The sequence below is a fragment of the Somniosus microcephalus genome, chromosome 6 (assembly GCF_052327205.1).
Source record: "Somniosus microcephalus isolate GS21.2 chromosome 6, FLI_Smic_1.0, whole genome shotgun sequence".
Lineage (NCBI taxonomy): Eukaryota > Metazoa > Chordata > Chondrichthyes > Squaliformes > Somniosidae > Somniosus > Somniosus microcephalus.
In genome coordinates this window covers 111,216,435-111,236,167 of record NC_140992.1, presented here as the reverse complement: position 1 = coordinate 111,236,167, position 19,733 = coordinate 111,216,435, and the positions used below count along the sequence as shown (strand labels likewise).

At 45.9% G+C, this 19,733-nt stretch overlaps 1 protein-coding gene across 5 annotated transcripts in view; it reads right to left on the bottom strand.

Annotated features, from left to right (window-relative positions):
• Positions 1-19,733, bottom strand: part of LOC147115991 (uncharacterized) — an 82,421-nt gene that overhangs the window by 22,232 nt on the left and 40,456 nt on the right. For 4 of the 5 annotated variants that reach the window (XM_085990684.1, XM_085990683.1, XM_085990685.1 and 1 more), the window contains 3 exons: positions 10,931-11,014; positions 3,314-3,383; positions 2,130-2,234 (listed from right to left, as the gene is read on the bottom strand). In XM_085990684.1, the coding sequence (XP_085846810.1) occupies positions 2,130-2,234; positions 3,314-3,383; positions 10,931-11,014 (259 nt within the window). The remainder of the gene's footprint in view (positions 1-2,129; positions 2,235-3,313; positions 3,384-10,930; positions 11,015-19,733) is intronic. The other variant, XM_085990686.1, reaches the window with a different exon arrangement.

Sequence of the window (19,733 nt, the reverse complement as noted above, 5' to 3'; positions counted from 1 at the left end):
ACTTTGCTGATGATTGAGAGTAGACTGATGGGGCGGTAATTGGCCGAATTGGATTTGTCCTGCTTTTTGTGTACAGGACATACCTGGGCAGTTTTCCACATTGTCAGGTAGATGCCAGTGTTGTAGCTGTACTGGAACAGCTTGGCTAGAGGCGCAGCTAGTTCTGAAGCACAAGTCTTCAGCACGACAGCTGGGATGTTGTCAGGGCCCATAGCCTTTGCTGTATCCAGTGGGCTCAGCTGTTTGTTGATATCACGTGGAATGAATTGAATTGGCTGAAGACTGGCTTCTGTGATGGTGGGGACCTCAGGAGGAGGCCGATATGGATCATCCATTCAGCCCTTATGGCTGAAGATGGTTGCAAACACTTCAGCCTTGTCTTTTGAACTCACGTGCTGGGCTCCACCATCATTGAGGATGGGGATATTCATGGAGCCTCCTCCTCCCGTTAGTTGTTTAACGGTCCACCACCATTCACGACTGGATGTGGCAGGACTGCAGAGTTTTGATCTGATCCGTTGATTGTGGGATCGCTTAGCCCTGTCTATAGGATGCTGCTTCCACTTTTTAGCATGCATGTAGTCCTGTGTTGCAGCTTCCCCAGGTTGGCACCTCATTTTTAGGTACGCCTGGTGCTGCTCCTGGCATGCTCTTCTACACTCCTTTTTGAACCAGGGTTGGTCCCCTGGCTTGATGGAAATGGTAGAGTGAGGGATATGCCGGGCCATGAGGTTACAGATTGTGGTGGAATACAATTCTGCTGCTGAGGCCCAGAGCGCCTCATGGATGCCCAGTTTTGAGCTGCTAGATATTTTCTGAATCTATCCCATTTAGCACAGTGGTAGTGCCACACAACACAATGGAGGGTGTCCTCAGTGTGAAGATGGGACCTCGTCTCCACAATGACTGTGCGGTGGTCACTGCTACCAATACTGTCATGGACAGATGCATCTGCGGCAGGTCGATTGGTGAGGACGAGGTCAAGTAGGTTTTTCCCTCGTGTTGGTTCTCTCACCACCTGTCGCAGGCCCAGACTAGCTGCTATGTCCTTCAGGACTTGGCCAGCTCTGTCAGTAGTGGTGCTACCGAGCCACCCTTGGTGATGGACATTGTGGTCCCCCACCCAGAGTACATTATTCGCCCTTGCTACTCTCAGTGCTTCTTCCAAGTAGTGTTCAACATGGCGGAGTACTGATTCATCAGCTGAGGGAGGCGGTAATCAGCAGGAGGTTTCCTTGCCCATGCTTGACCTGAAGCCATGAGACTTCATGGGGTCCGGAATGTCAATGTTGAGGACTCCCAGGGTCACTCCTTCCTGACTGTATACCACTGTGCCACCTCTGGTGGGTCTGTCCTGCCGGTGGGACAGGACATACCCAGGGATGGTGATGGAGGAGTTTGGGATATTGGCTTGAAAGGTATGATTCTGTGAATATGACTATGTCAGGCTGTTGCTGCTGTTAGTCTGTGGGACAGCTCTCCCAATTTTGGCACAAGTTCCCAGATGTTGGTGAGGAGGACTTTGCAGGGTTGATTGGTCCGGGTGTGCTGTTGGTCGATGCCGGGTAGTCCGTCCCGTTTCATTATTATTATTTTGTTTCATAGCGGTTTGTTGCAACTGAGTGACTTGCTAGGACATTTCAGAGGGCAGTTAAGAGTCAATCACATTGCTGTGGGTCTGGAGTCACATATAGGCCAGACCGGGTAAGGACAGCAGATTTCCTTCCCTAAAGGACATTAGTGAACCAGATGGGTTTTTACGACAATCCGATAGTTTCATGGTTACCATTACTGATACTAGCTATTTTATTCCAGATTTATTTAATCGTGGTGGCATTTGAACTCATGTCTCTGGATCATTAGTCCAGGCCTCTGGATTACTAGCTCAGTGACATTACCACTGAGACCGTTCCCTCAATTACACACTTGCCCACAAATACACATACATTTCACACTCACATCTACATACTCATGCATACATACACACAATCACACACACACATAACGACATGCACTTACACATACACGCTCTCATTCATACACACTCACATATAGATGCACGCACATATGCAATCATACCTGCACACAAATATACATGCACACATGAGGAAACACCATTGAATCCATACCTGTTGTAAACCTGCACTTGTACAGGATCCCATTCATAGAACCACATGTAACTCGAAGTTTGTTTGAGGAGAAATCATCCATTTCAGTAGCCCCAGCCTTCACACCTTCCAACAAAACCATTTCAAAAATTAATAAGTGCTGCACAGATTGTGAAGGGCATGAGTGTTTGCAGTATGAGTGGGGCAGTGTGTGAGTGTTTGCAGTATGAGTAGGGCAGTGTGTGAGTGTTTGCAGTATGAGTGGGGCAGTGTGTGAGTGTTTGCAGTATGAGTAGGGCAGTGTGTGAGTGTTTGCAGTGTGTGAGTGGGACGGTGTGCAGTGTGTGTAGTGTCTAGAAGTGTGGTACTGATAGTTTTCACCTTTATTCTGCTGAATTCTTGTACATTGTAAACTCACTGTAGACTTTTTAAATGACATTTTGTATCTGTTGCTTTCCCACCTTGTGTAAGGACAGTATCAGCTCGATTGCTCTTGTGGTCTGATGTCCGAATGCCTTGGCCGCCTGATCTACCTCCATGAAAGACCACCTGTCCCTTGATGTGTCAGATCCTCAGTGAGAGGTACCATCAGGTAGAGTGATAATGGACTGGGGCTTTGTATCATTTGATAAAGGAGCACATGTGGGAATGTAAATGGCTGTAACATGTGGGATGGACATCGGTGGCTTAGAGAACATTTAAAATTAATGTTTAAAATCACTACATGATCTGCCAGACAGCAGGGGCAAGGTGACGCGTGATCTTTGTGAAAGTTCCCTGCGGTTTCAAAGAAAACTTTGGAAAAGAAAACAGAAACAAAATGAAAAAGCTCACTAACCCTGATCATAATGTTGCAAAATGGCTTTATTGATGCGTCCCTGGCGGAACGACCCTTTAGCTTCCCTGTTTCTGAGTAGCCTGCAGCCGTCCCTTTAAGGACCGCTGGTTATCCGCTCAATGCCAGTACCAATGGGTGGAGCATGCAAGGTGCACACTGCGCCGGTCCGTACTTCTATTGGTAACTAAAAATTCCATCAAGGTCCTACAAATGGCATAGAACCCTGATTTGCATATTTAAATAGATGACTGTGGCAGGAACAGAGTGGTGCACAGCCAGTTTCTCCCCACTATCGCCCTGCGTCTGAAAATCGGCCCCCTTAATTCTTACATTTTTTTTTAATAAACAGAATAGATCCATTTCAAACCTTTTCTGTGCTCCCCTGAAGACCCATCTTCATACTGGATTGTAGACGCCTTCATCAACCCAATAGGATCCTGGAACAGCAAAAACATTCCATTTTACATCACTTGTCATCTTTTTTTTACATTCGTTCATGGGATGTGGACGTCGCTGGCAAGGCCAGCATTTATTGCCCATCCCTAATTGCTCTTGAGAAGGCAGTGGTGAGCCACCTTCTTGAACCGCTGCAGTCCGTGTGGTGAAGGTACTCCCACAGTGCTGTTAGGTAGGGAGTTCCAGGATTTTGTCCCAGCAACGATGAAGGGTTCCAAGGTCGATGCCGGGTGGTCGGTCCGGTTTTATTCTTATTATTGTTTCTTGTAGCAGTTTGTTACAACCGAGTGGCTTGCTAGGCCATTTCAGAGGGCAGTTAAAAGCCAACCACATTGCTGTGGGTCTGGAATCACATATGGGCCAGACCTTGTAAGGACGGCAGAATTTCCTTCCCTAAAGGACATTAGTAAACCAGATGGGTTTTTACAACAATTTGGTAGTTTCTTTACTAGATTTTTAAATTTCAGATTTATTGAATTTAAATTCCCTGGATCATTCGTCCAGGCCTCTGGATTACTAGTCCAGTACCATAACCACTATGCTACCATTCCCTTCTTAAACAGCACCTTCATGACAGGGACTGATCCTCACTCAGGCCTCACCCACATCCAGGCCCAAAATGATTAATATTCATGATCCGTCCATTCCCTCCCAACTCAAGTCTCACACAGGAACTTCTTGAGCTGCTTACTAGGGAACAGGAGTCAAGGTGGTTTCCCATTGCCATCCAGTTTGTACCTTCTCCTAGGTGGGCTGTAACTGAAAGCTAAAGAGCCCCACCTATCTTTACAATGGCATGGGGGGGGCATGGGGAGGGCACCCACACCCATCAGATGCAGGTACCCCTGCTGGACATCAACCCAGTATTCATAACTGGTGCTCCAGTCTTCGCTCGCCACGGCTGTCTAGAGCAGGGTCTGAATCCAACTCTTCTGACTCAGTGATGGGAATACTACCACTGTCTGGGTGCAAGTACCCCGTACCAGGATATCAACCCTGTATTTAGAGACCACACTGTAGTCTCCAGTCGCCGGGGCTGCTTGGAGTGGGGGCTGGAACCCTTCATCTTCTGACTCAGGGGCAGGAATGCTACCACTGAGCCAAAAGCTGACTCCTAATATTCATGGTAATTTACCCCAAATAGCAATCTCAGAATGCCATTCCAGCTTTCCCTCAATGAGAGGAACCAAGGGTGTCACAGGGTTTCTGAGCTCCAGGAGAAAAGATCGAGAGGATAGATGATCCAGTTCTAGAAAAAGTTAGGATGCGCAAGCCAGATTGTAATGATATGCAGTAACATGTCATTCTAGAATGGTACACTAGGTGTAGCTGTATGTTTTAGTAGTGGGCTACATCTATATGGGTTGTCTTGTTTAGTGCGAGAGTCAACATGGCTACTGTATACAAGTCAACATGGCTGAATAAATGACTAGCACAAGCTAGCTGTTCATAATAAAAACGTCTATTTATTTATGAACATAACATGGTACCAGGAGTGGTAATATCTGTTGAATATTGCGAAACGCAACATGGAGAATTTGAAGCCACCGGAGGGTTTGAAACTCACGGGGAATGTCGACTGCAATTGGCGGACTTTCAAACAACAATTCGAACTCTACATTGCCGCCATCGGGTTCAGTACGAAGCCAGATGCAAGGAAAATAGCGTTGCTGCTCATGGTTGCAGGCCCACAGGCGATAGAGGTATTTAATACGTTTGTATTTGATCAAGAGGAGGACAGAGAAAAAATGGACGACGTGCTAAAGAAGTTTGATACACATTGTTCTCCCAAAAAGAACGAGACCTATGAGAGGTACTTATTCCGTTCACGGACACAGCAGCAAAATGAGACTTTAGATAGCTTTGTGACCGATCTGAAACTGAAAGCACAGACATGTAATTTCTCTGAACTGAAATCATCCATGATTCGTGACCAGATTGTGTTTGGTATTCATGATAAAAAGGTCAGGGAACATCAGTTGAGAGAAACCGAACTAACATTGGAGGATGCTGTGAAAATATGCCATGCCAGTGTGCTAGCTCAGCAGCACGCAAAGACTTTCAGTGAAATTAATAATGGTGCGACTGTAGTGAGTGACAGTGCAGCTGTCGGTGCTGTGTCCTGCAAGGGGAAGAAACGTGGGCAGAACAGGAATGCAAAGCAATCGGAGGATGGAACTTTCAATTGTAAACGCTGTGGTTACCAGCACCAGTCAAGACAATGTCCAGCGTTTGGGAAAATGTGCACAAAATGTAATAGAAAGAATCACTTTGCCAAACAATGCTTTTCAAAAGTAAAAACAAAGAAAGAACATAAAGTTAATGCAGTAAAAGAGGACACTGATTTAAGTGAGACATTTTTTGTAGGAATGGTGTCATGTGACAATATAGAAAAGGATACAGAAAATGTGCAGCCCTCAGGAATGGACAATGCTGAACATAAAGTTAATGCAATAAAAGAGGACAAATGGATGATGCCACTGCAGATAAATGGAGCATTAGTTACATTAAAACTAGACACTGGGGCAAAAGCAAACTTAATCAGTATAAGTGACATTAAAAATGAAAGAAAAGCCCAAAATACAGAAAAAGTCAGTACTACTGAAGAACTATAATGGACAGAAAATAGATAGCTTAGGTGTATGCAGACTTAAAGTAACAGTCAAAGACAAAGTGCGTCATCTCATGTTTTCTGTTGTGGCTGAAGGACTTGATTCACTACTAGGTGACAAAGCTTGAGAGGACTTAGAACTGGTCAAGAGAGTCTACCGTATAAACGGTGCCATAAGCAGACCAGATGACTCAGTGGATTCTGTAGTGAGTAATTTCCAGGATGTGTTCAAAGGATTTGGAGTTCTACCATTCACTTACAAGATCCAGCTAAAGGAGGATGCTCAGCCAGTGGTACATGCTCCACGGAGAGTTCCAGCACCCCTGCGTGACCGGCTCAAGAAAGAACTGGACAGAATGACCACACTAGGAGTCATCAGGAAAGTCGAAGAGCCAACAGACTGGGTTAACTCCATGGTATGTGTAAAGAAAAAGAACAATGATCTAAGAGTATGCATGGATCCAAAGGACTTAAATGCAAACATAAAATGTGAACACTACCAGATTCCTAAGCGAGAAGAAATCACCAGTGAAGTGTCAGGTGCCAGATACTTCACAAAGCTCGATGCCTCACAAGGATTTTGGCAACTAAAACTGGATGAAGAGAGCACCAAATACTGTACCTTCAACACACCATTTGGCAGGTATTGTTTCCTCAGAATGCCTTTCGGGATAATATCTGCATCTGAAATCTTTCATAGAGTGATGGAGAATTGAAGGTCTGGAAGGAGTTCGGGTTTATGTTGATGACATCATCATCTGGGGCTCCACACTGAAAGAACACAATGAGAGACTGACTAAAGTGCTACAGAGCATACGCCGGAATGGACTGAAGCTCAACAAAGCCAAGTGTCAGTTTGGCGTCCAGGAAGTCACTTTCCTAGGAGATAATCTATCTGGTAAAGGAATAGAGCCAGATATGGAAAAAGTAAACGCCATACTCAACATGCCCCGACCCACTGACAAAAAAGGAGTGCTACGCATCATGGGGATGATAAACTTCATTGGAAAGTTCATTCCTAACTTGTCAGCCAAGACAGCCTGTCTGCGAGACCTGTTACATAAAACAAATGAGTTCGCATGGACAGAAAGACATGAACAAGAGTGGATGAACCTCAAAACAGTGCTGACAACTACACCTGTACTCACCTTCTTTGACCCAACAAAGAGAATCAAAGTGTCAACGGATGCATCAAAAGATGGCCTAGGCGCGGTCTTGCTACAAGCAGAGGGTGAAGATTGGAAGCCTGTTGCTTATACCTCCAGGTCGATGACTGATTCTGAGTGTCGATACGCCCAGATTGAAAAGGAATGTCTAGGCTTGGTAGTTGGACTAGAAAAGTTCCATGGCTACATATATGGACTTCCCACCTTCACAGTTGAGACAGACCACTGCCCACTGGTTGCCATCGTAAAAAAAAACCTGAATGAGATGTCTCCAAGGATTCAACGACTCATGATGAAGCTGCAAAGATATGACTTTGAACTGATCTACACACCAGGCAAACACATAGTGTTAGCAGATGCACTATCCCGAGCACCCACAATGAGTCATGTGAGCTCTACTGAGGAAGACATGGATGTTCATGTGAGTATGGTCACTGCTGCGCTGCCCGTGTCAGACACAAAATCAAAGCAAATAGCAGAAGAAACAGTAAAAGATACAGTGTTACAAACAGTAATAGAGAACATTCATCATGGTTGGCCAAAAGGTTCCTGTCCAAAGTACTATCACATCAGGTCAGAGTTGAGTGTCGCAAGTGGACTATTACTAAGACAGAACAGAATAGTCATTCCACAGGCTCTACGTCGAGACATGCTCAAAAGGATTCATGAGGGACACCTCGGAATTGAAAAATGCAAAAGGAGAGCAAGAGACACTGTTTATTGGCCTGGCATAAATAAGGACATTGAGAACATGATAGGCAAATGTGAGACATGTCAGAAACACCAAAACAAACAAGCAAAGGAACCAATGATAGTAGCTGACTTACCAACAGCACCATGGCAAAAGGTTGGTATGGACCTTTTTCATTTGAATGGTAAAGACTATCTATTAGTGATTGACTACTATTCTAACTATCCTGAGATGGCGCTGCTCTCAAGCACATCAGCAAGCAGTGTCATAATGCATGTTAAATCCATTTTTGCCAGACATGGGATTCCCAGGATTGCCGTAGCGACAATGGTCCGTGCTTCAACTGTAAGGAGTGGCAACAGTTTGCAGCACATTATGACTTTCAGCACATCACATCCAGTCCTCTGTATGCTCAGTTGAATGGTAAGGCAGAGAAAGGTGTTCAAGTTCTCAAACAGCTACTGAAGAAAGCAACAGAAAGCAAGTCTGATCCTTATCTCGCCCTGCTGAGCTACCGAGCCTCCCCTTCAGACTGTGGTTCTTCACCTGCTGAACTCCTAATGGGTCGCAAGTTGCGCACCACGCTACCCTGCTGTGCAAAAGAAAAGCAGAGTAAGGAACTGAGACAGAGACTTCAACTGTTAAAGCTGAAACAGAAATCACACTATGACAAGTCATCCAAAACTATGAAACCATTGACAAGGGATGATGTTGTCAGGATTGAGGATCCAAATGCATGGAACAGGAAAGCTACAGTTCTTGAGGAAGTAGGACCAAGGTCATACACTGTTAGAACTGAGGAAGGACAGATTCTCAGGAGGAACCGCCGTTCCCTCCTGAAAACACAAGAAACTATCCAAGAGCAAATCGATGACAATGCCGCAACTGAATCTTGTCACTCACCACCAGAACAATCTAACACAAACACACATACAGACTCTCATGCAAACACATCAGACTTACCTGTGCTGAGAAGATCCACACGTGAAGTAAAAAAGCCTGATAGACTTAATCTTTGAGTACAAAGAAAACTATAATAAAAGAATGAAAAGCTTAGAGTTCATAAAGTAAAGCTTTGAAGATGTGTTGACTGTTGTGAAGATGTTAAAAAAAAATGTTTGTGTCGTTATGTAAAAAAAAACAAGTTCATTCGAAGGTTTATAGAGCACTAACAAAAGTGTTGCTGATATCATCTTTATCGTTTTTCTTGAAAGTTGATTGATATTGATTTTGTTTAACCTCAAAGGAAGGGGGATGTAATGATATGCAGTAACATGTCATTCTAGAATGGTACACTAGGTGTAGCTGTATGTTTTAGTAGTGGGCTACATCTATATGGGTTGTCTTGTTTAACACGAGGCACTGGTCGAGAGAGTCAACATGGCTACTGTATACAAGTCAACATGGCTGAATAAATGACTAGCACAAGCTAGCTGTTCATAATAAAACGTCTATTTATTTATGAACATAACACCAGATAAGCTGGCTTTGTGACCTAGAATCTTGCTAGCTGGTTGACATCACCCGACATGGCAACTAGGGCACTACCTTTAGTCTCAGTGGATTCGCATCAGGATGCACTGACTCCTGCTGGACAGTGTATGCCTGTGGACATCAGGTGAGGACAGGATCGCAGCTCAGCTTGTGCTGCCCCTCCACGGTCAACATTCACTGGGTACTCATAGAAACATAGAAGATAGGAGCAGGAGTAGGCCATTCGGCCCCTCGAGCCTGTTCCGTCATTCAATGAGATCATGGCTGATCATCCAAATTCAGTACCCTGTCCCTGCTTTCTCCCCATATCCCTTGATCCCGTTAGCCTTAAGAAATATATCGAACTCCTTCTTGAATATATTTAATGAATTGGCCTCAACTGCCTTCTGTGGTAGAGAATTCCACAGGTTCACCACTCTCTGGGTGAAGAAATTCCTCTTCAACTCAGTCCTAAATGGCTTACCCCTTATCCTTAGACTGTGACCCCTGGTTCTGGACTCCCCCCGCCATCGGGAACATCCTTCCTGCATCTGGTCTGTCTAGTCCTGTTAGAATTTTATAAGTTTCAATGAGATGAAACCAAATGATCATTTGGTTGAGGTAGCTGAGGGGAGGTTGTTGGCAGTGGAGCGGTTATCGCAGTGGAGGGAGAACAGTCAGAGAAGAAAGGAGGGGCATTGGCTACCTGGAAAGGAAGGAGGGAAGCGGGTGGGGGAAGTAGCTATCTGGCTGCCTGGTGGGTGTTTGTGGTCTTTTGTCTGTCGACCCTGCACTACCTCTCTGTGCTGTCCAACTGCTGTCCGACATCCAGTCTTGGATGAGTTACACTTCCGCCACGATACCTTGGAAAAATCGCCCCCAGCACAAACTCTGTTTCCTTGCCACTAACTCCACCCTCGTCCTTAGCCCCTCTCGGACTGTTAGCGTCCTTGGCATCCTGTTCAATTCCAAGCTGAGGCTCTGACCCCGTATCCTTAACATTGTAAAGACTGTCTACTTCTACCTCTAACATCGCCTGCCTCACACTTACCTCAGTTCCTCTACCACTCAGCAATACTAATGTCACCTCCAGACTCAACTGTTGCCAAGCTCTGGGGGCCGGCTTCCCACTCCCATTCCCCACTCTCAAACTTCAGCTCATTGAAAACTCTGCTGCCGATATCCTACCAACAGCAAAATGCAGAGGGTTTGAGGATGGAAAATGCACTGCGGTCGCAGTTACACAGGATGTCATTCGTGACTTTGATTTGGACCATTTCAGTGCTGTTGCAGGGGCGGAATCCTGACTGGAGAGATTCAGACATGGATTTGCAGAAAAGATGGGCACTGATTTGGGAGGCGACAACACGTTCAAGGACTTTGGAGAGGAAAGAGAGATTGGAGATGGGGTGGTAGTTTGCAAGGACAGAGTGGTTAAGGATGGACTTTTTGAGGAAGGGGAGTGATGACAGATGTTTTGAAAAGGAGGAGAAAGAGAACCTGAGGAGAGAAACCTTTTATGTTGAGTAAATAATGGGAAGGAAAGTGATCTCAAAGAAATGTAATATTTTTCAAAGATTTCCTTACCTCCAATTCTGATTCAGATCCGCTTTGGGAGGATGTGGTTTTGTTGCTGGTGTTGGACTGGGTTACAGCTTTGCGTTTCCATAGCTGGAAATATGGAAAACTGTTACAACACTGGCATCACTGCAGACTCTGGCATAACCTGTAAATCTGCATCACTAGCTTCAACCATAACCTGTACACTGGCATCAGTCCACCCTCGCTATAACCTATACAACTGGCTTTAGCTATAACCTGTACGCTGGCATCACTACAGGTTCTGCCATAACCGGTACATAAGAAATAAGAGGAGTAGGCCACACAGCCCCTCGAGCCTGCTCCACCATTCAATAAGATCATGGCTGAGCATTGACCTCAACTCCACTTTCCCGCCCGATCTCCATATCCCTTGATTCCCCTAGAGTCCAAAAATCTATTTATCTCAGCCTTGAATATACTCAAAGACTCAGCATTCACAGCCCTCTGGGGCAGAGAATTCCAAAGATTCACAACCATCTGAGTGAAGAAATTCCTCCTCATCTCAGTCTTAAATGGCCGACCCCTTATCCTGAGACTATGCCCCCCTAGTTCTAGACACTCCAGCCAGGGGAAACAACCTCTCAGCATCTACCCTGTCAACCCCCCTCAGAATCTTGTATGTTTCAATGAGATCACCTCTCATTCTTCTAAACTCCAGAGGGTATAGGCCCATTCTACACAATCTCGCATCATAGGACTGCAGTCTTATCCCAGGAATCAATCTAGTGAACCTTTGTTGCACCACCTCTAAGGCAAGTATATCCTTCCTTAGATAAGGAGACCAAAACTGCACAGTACTCCGGGTGTGGTCTCACCAAGGCCCTGTAAAGTTGTAGCAAGACTTCTTTACTCTTATACTCCAACCCCCTTGCAATAAAGGCCAACATGCCATTTGCCTTCCTTATTGCTTGCTGTACCTGCATGCTAGCTTCCTGTGTTTCTTGCATGAGGACACCCAGATCTCTGGCATCACTGCAGGTGCTACCATAACCTGCACGCTCGGCATGGTTATAGAGCATAGCCGTCAGCTCCTTCATCCAATTAGAGTTCAGAGCAGAACTACTTTCTGCCCCTTCAGATCATAAAGCTCACTGGAGGGTGATTTGGGAACAAAAGGCTGAGAGTACTTTAACAAACAGTGGGGAAAAAAAATCAGTAAATCCATAAATGACTCCTGGAATTCAGAATGTTTGTGCTGAAGAAATTTGTGCACTTACTCCATATTTGTGGTGTATGTAACCTGTTCCACCTTAAGAGAACTACCTTAAGAGATGTACTACTTTCTCTTGGCTGCTGTATACTGTAATACCGGTGGTGACCACACCAGTATATAAGTGTTGTGCAAGGATTTGCTGGGCAGTTCAGCCCTGACCTTCGAATAGTAAAGACCTGTTAAAAGTTATTCTTGTTGTCTGTGTCCAGTGATTGATCCTAAACCTAACTGGGACATACAGACTCAACAGTGGCGATGAGTCCGATCTTACCCTGCGGCAAATTTACATCCAAGGCAGCTTCGTCCTCAAAACGGGCGTCGAGAAGAGGCATCCGCCCTCATCATCCTGCTGAGCACCATCGCACGGGAGGCATCGAGAACCCGGGTTAAAAAGAAAAAGAATTCTGACCACGAAGCCCTCCATCAGCGACAGGCAGTGTTCATCCCTTCTACCACGGTGGTGGGTAAGCCGATCAGCGACACGAGCAGAAAGTCGGCCGCGTTGACTGTGGAGTAGGGGAGGGAAAACGGAGGAATAAGGGCGGAGAGCTCGACCACGGCCGGTAGAAAGGGCCGGGCTGCAATCGAGGCCGAGCGGCGCAGTGACTGGGGCAGCTTAAGGCTCGAGAGCCGCGGAGAACTCAAACGCAGCCGGTGTACAGGGCCGGGCTGCGAGGCAAAACAGCGTCGGGGAGTTGAGAAGCTTAAGGCACGAGAGCCGCCGAGAATTCAAACGCAGCCGGTGTAAAGGACCGGGCTGCAAGCGGGGCTGCAAGGCAAAGCAGCGTCGGGGAGTGAGAACCACTGGGGAGGCGAGAACGGCAGCAGCAAGGCAATCGCCATTGCAGCCAGCGGGGGAAGAAGGCAAACGCGGGAATCCGTCATTGTAGTCGGCGGGGGAAGAAGACGAGCGTGGGAAAGACCGCCAAGCGCGGGAAGCCGCCATTTTAGTAGGCGGTGGAAGAAGACAAGCGCGGGAAGCCGCCATTTTAAACTTGCAAGGATGCCTAAACATGGGAGCATTAATACCTTTGATAGTGATGTCGAAGATTGGACCACGTATGTAGAACGCATGGAAGTTTATTGTAAAGCAAATAAGGTACCAGATGATGAGAAAGCATTAACCTTATTAAGCTCAATGGGGGCAAAGACATACGGGCTATTGAAGCACCTTCTATCACCAATTAAACCGGCGGATCAGACCTTCGCGAATATTGTTACTGTCCTGAAAAATCATTTAAACCCCACGCCGCTGATGATAGCGGAACGGTTTAAATTTTACAGAAGAACGCAGTTGAAAGACGAAAGCAACGCTGAATTTTTAATTGAACTACGTAAGCTATCGAAGTACTGTCAGTTTGGGACAGGGCTAGCAGATGCGCTGAGAGATAAATTTGTGTGTGGATTGTTAAAAGAAGAGACACAAAAGCGACTGCTTGAAGAGAATGATCTTACGCTTGATAAAGCTGTCACTATTGCAGCATCGCAAGAAGCCGCAGCAAGAGGCACTGCGGAAATGCAGCTACGGTCACCGGAACTCTGTACTAATCAAATGGTCTTGAGTACAGTAAAATGTTATCGTTGTGGAAAGACAACACACGATCAGAACCAGTGCTGGTTCAAAAATCAGGAATGCAGAAAATGTGGCAGGCTTGGTCACATAGCTAAAGTATGCTGGTCAGGAAAGAAGACCAGCAACAAAAAGTCACCGCAGGAAAAGTACAAAAAGGTACACAAGGTGACAGAGAACAGTTCGAACGAACAGAAATCAGATTCAGACGCCAGCAGTAATGAACTGGGTAGTCTAAGAGTACACAATGTTGGTAAGGAAGCAGACCTCCAAACAATTTAGGTCACACTTCAGATAGCAGGAGTCCAAGTGAAGATGGAATTGGACACTGGATCGGCATTGACGGTCATGAATAAGAAAGATTACAAAAGGTTATTCCCACATATTCCCCTACGGGATATGGAGATTGTATTGAAAACATACACGGGGCAAAGAGTATACCCCATCGGGAAGACAGAGGTAAAGGTGATCCACAAGGGCAAAGAAAGCCGAGGAATGGACTTATATGTGCTACCTGAGGGAGGTCCACCACTACTGGGACGGGAGTGGATTAGGAAAATAAATATGGACTGGCATTCCTTAAAAGCACTAACGGTAGATTCCGGTAAAAAAGATGTCAAACCTAAACGATTGTCCAGAATATTGGACGATGCTAAAGAGGTGTTTCAACAGGGACTGGGAACACAGAGGAATTACGGCAAACATCAAGATTGAAGAACATGCAAACCCGAAATTTTTCAAAGCCAGACCGGTACCTTATGCAATACGACCTGCTGTGGAAGCTGAGCTGGAAGGGCTAGAACGTTCAGGAGTACTGTCTAAGATAGACTGGAGTGAGTGGGCCACGTCCATTGTCCCAGTCATGAAGCGTTCATCGAGCAACAAGCCGGGGGAACCGGGGAAGGTTCGCATCTGTGGTGATTTCAAGATCACTGTTAATCTGGTGCTTCACACGGTGCAGTATCCGCTTCCACGGATTGAGGATATCTTCGCTTCATTGTCTGGTGGGAAACATTTCACCAAGATAGACCTGGCGCAGGCGTACTTACAGATGGAAGTTGAGGAAGAGTCACGCCAGTATCTCACGATCAACACGCATAGAGGCTTGTACCGGTATAATAGACTGGTTTTTGGAGTGGCATCGGCTCCAGCAATTTGGCAGAGGGCCATGGAGCAGGTATTACAGGGAATTCCAGGTACACAATGTTACCTGGACGATATTCTGATTACAGGAGATGATGACGAGGAACACCTTGCAAACTTGGAACTGGTGCTCACCAGATTGAAAGAATATGGTCTCGAGTTAATCGCCAGAAATGTGAATTCTTTCAGAAGCGGATCTCGTACTGTGGTCATGTCATTGACCAGGAGGGGCTTCATAAGTCTCCTGACAAGATTGAAGCTGTTGTGAAGGCTCCCGCTCCGGATAATGTATCCCAATTGAGGTCGTTTCTAGGGTTGATTAACTATTACCATAAGTTTCTGCCAAATTTATCCACGGTGCTGCACCCGCTGAACGCTCTTTTGCAGAAGGGAGTACCATGGAGGTGGAGCGAAGACTGTAAGAGGGCCTTTCGTGAAAGCAAGGCATTGATCACCTCAGAGGAAGTGTTGGCTCACTTCAACCCAACGCTGCCTATTCGTTTGGCTTGTGATGCTTCTCCATATGGTATTGGGGCAGTACTCTCACACAAGTTGCCAAATGGCCAGGAGAGGCCAGTTGCGTTCGCATCCAGATCATTGACCTCCGCTGAGCGCAATTATGCTCAGATAGATAGGGAGGCTCTCAGCCTTGTGTGGGGAGTAAAGAAGTTTAATCATTACCTGCAGGGCCAAAAGTTTACGCTTCTGACAGACCACCAGCCGTTGGTATCCATTTTTAACCCTAAGAAGGGTGTTTCGGTGATGACAGCACAGAGACTCCAGAGATGGTCCGTTTTCCTAGGGGCACATCAATATCAGATAGAATTCAAAGGTACAAAGCAGCATGGTAATGCTGATGGGCTGTCGCGCCTGCCACTACCTACAGAGGAGGAAGCACCGACGGTTGACCCTGTTGAGTTATTTCACTCGACCATCATCGAATGTTTACCTGTCACCAATGCATGTATTGAAAGAGAAACCAGGAACGACCCGACACTGTCCAGGGTCTACGAAGTGACAGTGAAGGGATGGCCAGCACATGGTGATCCACTGTTACCGGCATTCTCAGCAAGACGAGAACAGCTGTCCGTCTGTCAAGGAACATTGATGTATGGAACAAGGGTGATTATTCCTTCTAAGTTAAGAGAGAGAGTTCTAAAGGAACTGCATGAAGGTCATCTGGGGGGAGTCAAGATGAAAAGCCTTGCTAGAGCTTGTGTGGTGGCCGGGTATCGACCAACAGATAGAGGAGCTGACGAAAAGCTGCTCAGGGTGCCAAAAAGTGCAAAATGCACCTCCGATTGCACCGCTGCATCCATGGGAATGGCCTTCAACCCCATGGCAACGTGTACATATTGACTTTGCTGGTCCTTTCATGGACTCCATGTTTTTAATTGCGGTGGACGCACATTCTAAATGGCCAGAAGTGATTAAGATGACTACCACTACCTCGGAAAAGACGATCGCGGTGTTAAGAACGATATTTGCGAGAAATGGATTGCCAGAACAAATATGTTCAGACAACGGACCGCAGTTCGTGTCAGAAGAATTCCAGGGATTCATGAAGAAGAATGGGGTGAAACATTATACCTCTGCCCCATATCATCCGGCTACAAACGGGTTGGCCGAGAGATTTGTACAAACTTTTAAAAAAGCAATAAAGGCCATGAGCGAAGATCAGATTCCACTACAACACAAGGTGGACAAATTCCTACTGGCATATCGAAACGCCACTCATGCAGTGACAAACCAAAGTCCTGCCATGATGTTCTACAACAGGAGGTTGTGGTCCAGGTTGGACTTGTTAAAACCAAATGTGCGGAGGGAAGTTGAAAACAAACAGTTCCAGCATATAAATAACAAGACCACTCGGAGTTTCGAAATAGGACAACCAGTGTTAGCCCGGGACTATAAAAACGAGAAATGGCAATCTGGAACAATTCGGGCCAGACAAGGACCCCTGATGTACACAGTAGATATTGGTGAAAATGTAATACGGCGTCATGCTGACCAACTGGTAGAATCGAGAACAAGGGTCGAACCCATGGTTATGGCAGAGACAACCGTGAAAGAAGTTAGTGAACCTGAAGCATCTACCTCAGAAGTGAATGTACCTGATGATGATGTCCAATCCATAAGAGACCAACTAGATGAGTCACCCCAGCAACGAGAATCAGAGACCCCTGAAAGGCGTTATCCAACTCGAATCAGGAGGCCTCCTCAGAGACTGAATCTTTGAACTGTTTTGCATGAAGTTGTATATATATATATGTTATTATGTTATGTTAAATGGGGATATAACTGTTAAGCTAAAAAGGGAGGATTGTGGCGTATGTAACCTGTTCCACCTTAAGAGAACTACCTTAAGAGATGTACTACTTTCTCTTGGCTGCTGTATACTGTAATACTGTAATACCGGTGGTGACCACACCGGTATATAAGTGTTGTGCAAGGATTTGCTGGGCAGTTCAGCCCTGACCTTCGAATAGTAAAGACCTGTTAAAAGTTATTCTTGTTGTCTGTGTCCAGTGATTGATCCTAAACCTAACTGGGACATACAGACTCAACAATATTAATTACTGCCTAACAAGCAACAGAAGCTTTAATGGCAGGTCTGTGTGTTTACTCCATGGAGTGTGTTTGGAAGTGTGGGTAAAGTGCACAAATGATTCATTAATGCAACACACAACATTCCTCTCCCTGAACACACAATTAGTGTGTGTGCTGGCTGTCATTTGCAGTTGGTGTGTGTGCCAGCTCCAATGCACAATTAGCGGCATCAGTTCTAATACACAAATACTTATGTTTCCGCTCCAATACACCGTGTGTGTGCCAGTTTTAGTTTCCAGTTACTATGTGTGTTACGTCTGTGTGTTCTAGTTATTGTTAATAAGAATCACTGCACACAGACCACAAGAGTAAATTCAACAGGTCTTTACTAGTCGGAGGTCAGGCTGAACTGCCCAATAAATCATTACACAGCACTTATATACCGGTGTGGTCACCACCGGTATTACAGTATACAGCAGCCAAGATAAAGTAGTGCATCTCTTAAAATAGTTCTCTTAAAGGTGGAACGGTTACATACACCACAATCCTCCCTTTTTAGCTTAACAGTATATATTCCCCATTAGACATAACATAATAACATATATACACAACTTCATGTAAAAACAGTTCACAGATTCAGTCTCTGAGGAGGCCTCCTGATCCGAGACGGATAACGCCTTTCAGGGGTCTCTGGTTCTCGTTGCTGGGGTGACTCATCTAGTTGATTCCCTATGGATAGGACATCATCATCAGGTATATTCACTTCTGAGGTAGATGCTTCAGGTTCACTAACTTCCTCCACGGTTGTCTCTGTCGTAACCATGGGCTCGACCCTTGTTCTTGATCCCACCAGTTGGTCAGCATGACGTTGCATTACATTTTCACCAACATCTACCGTGTACATCAGGGGTCCTTGTCTGGCCCGAATTGTTCCAGATTGCCATTTCTCGTTTTTATAGTCCCTGGCTAACACCGGTTGTCCTATTTCAAAACTCCGAGTGGGCTTGTTATTGATATGCTGGAACTGTTTGTTTTCGACTTCCCTCCGCACATTTGGTTTTAACAAGTCCAACCTCGACCGCAACCTCCTGTTATAGAACATCATGGCAGGACTTTGGTTTGTTGTTGCATGGGTGGCGTTTCGATATGCCAGTAGGAAATTGTCCACCTTGTGTTGCAGTGGAATCTGATCTTCGCTCATGGCCTTTATTGCCTTTTTGAACGTCTGTACAAACGTCTCGGCCAGCCCATTCGTAGCTGGATGATATGGGGCAGAGGTATAATGTTTCACCCCATTCTTCTTCAGGAATTTCTGGAATTCCTCTGACACGAACTGTGGTCCGTTGTCTGAACATATTTGCTCTGGCAATCCATTTCTTGCAAATATCGTTCTTAGCACCGCGATCGTCTTCTCCGAGGTAGTGGTAGTCATTTTAATCACTTCTGGCCATTTAGAATGTGCGTCCACCGCAATTAAAAACATGGAATCCATGAATGGACCAGCAAAGTCAATATGTACACGTTGCCATGGGGTTGAAGGCCATTCCCATGGATGCAGCGGTGCAATTGGAGGTGCATTTTGGACTTTTTGGCACCCTGAGCAGCTTTTCGTCAGATCCTCTATCTGTTGGTCGATACCCGGCCACCACACATAAGCCCTAGCAAGGCTTTTCATCTTGACTCCCCCCAGATGACCTTCATGTAGTTCTTTTAGAACTCTCTCTCTTAACTTAGGAGGGATAATCACCCTTGTCCCATACATCAATGTTCCCTGACAGATGGACAGCTGTTCTCGTCTTGCTGAGAATGCCGGTAACAGTGGATCACCATGGGCTGGCCATCCCTTTACTGTCAATTCGTAGACCCGGGACAGTGTCGGGTCATTCCTAGTCTCCCTTTCAATATTTGCATTGGTGACAGGTAAACATTCGATGATGGTCGAGTGAAATAACTCCACCGGGTCAACCGTCGGTGCCTCCTCCTCAGTAGGTAGTGGCAGGCGCGACAGCCCATCAGCATTACCATGCTGCTTTGTACCTTTGAATTCTATCTGATATTGATGTGCCCCTAGGAAAAGGGACCATCTCTGGAGCCTCTGTGCTGTCATCACCGAAACACCCTTCTTAGGGTTAAAAATGGATACCAACGGCTGGTGGTCTGTCAGCAGTGTAAACTTCTGGCCCTGCAGGTAATGATTAAACTTCTTTACTCCCCACACAAGGCTGAGAGCCTCCCTATCTATCTGAGCATAGTTGCGCTCAGCGGAGGTCAATGATCTGGATGCAAATGCGACTGGCCTTTCCAAGCCATTT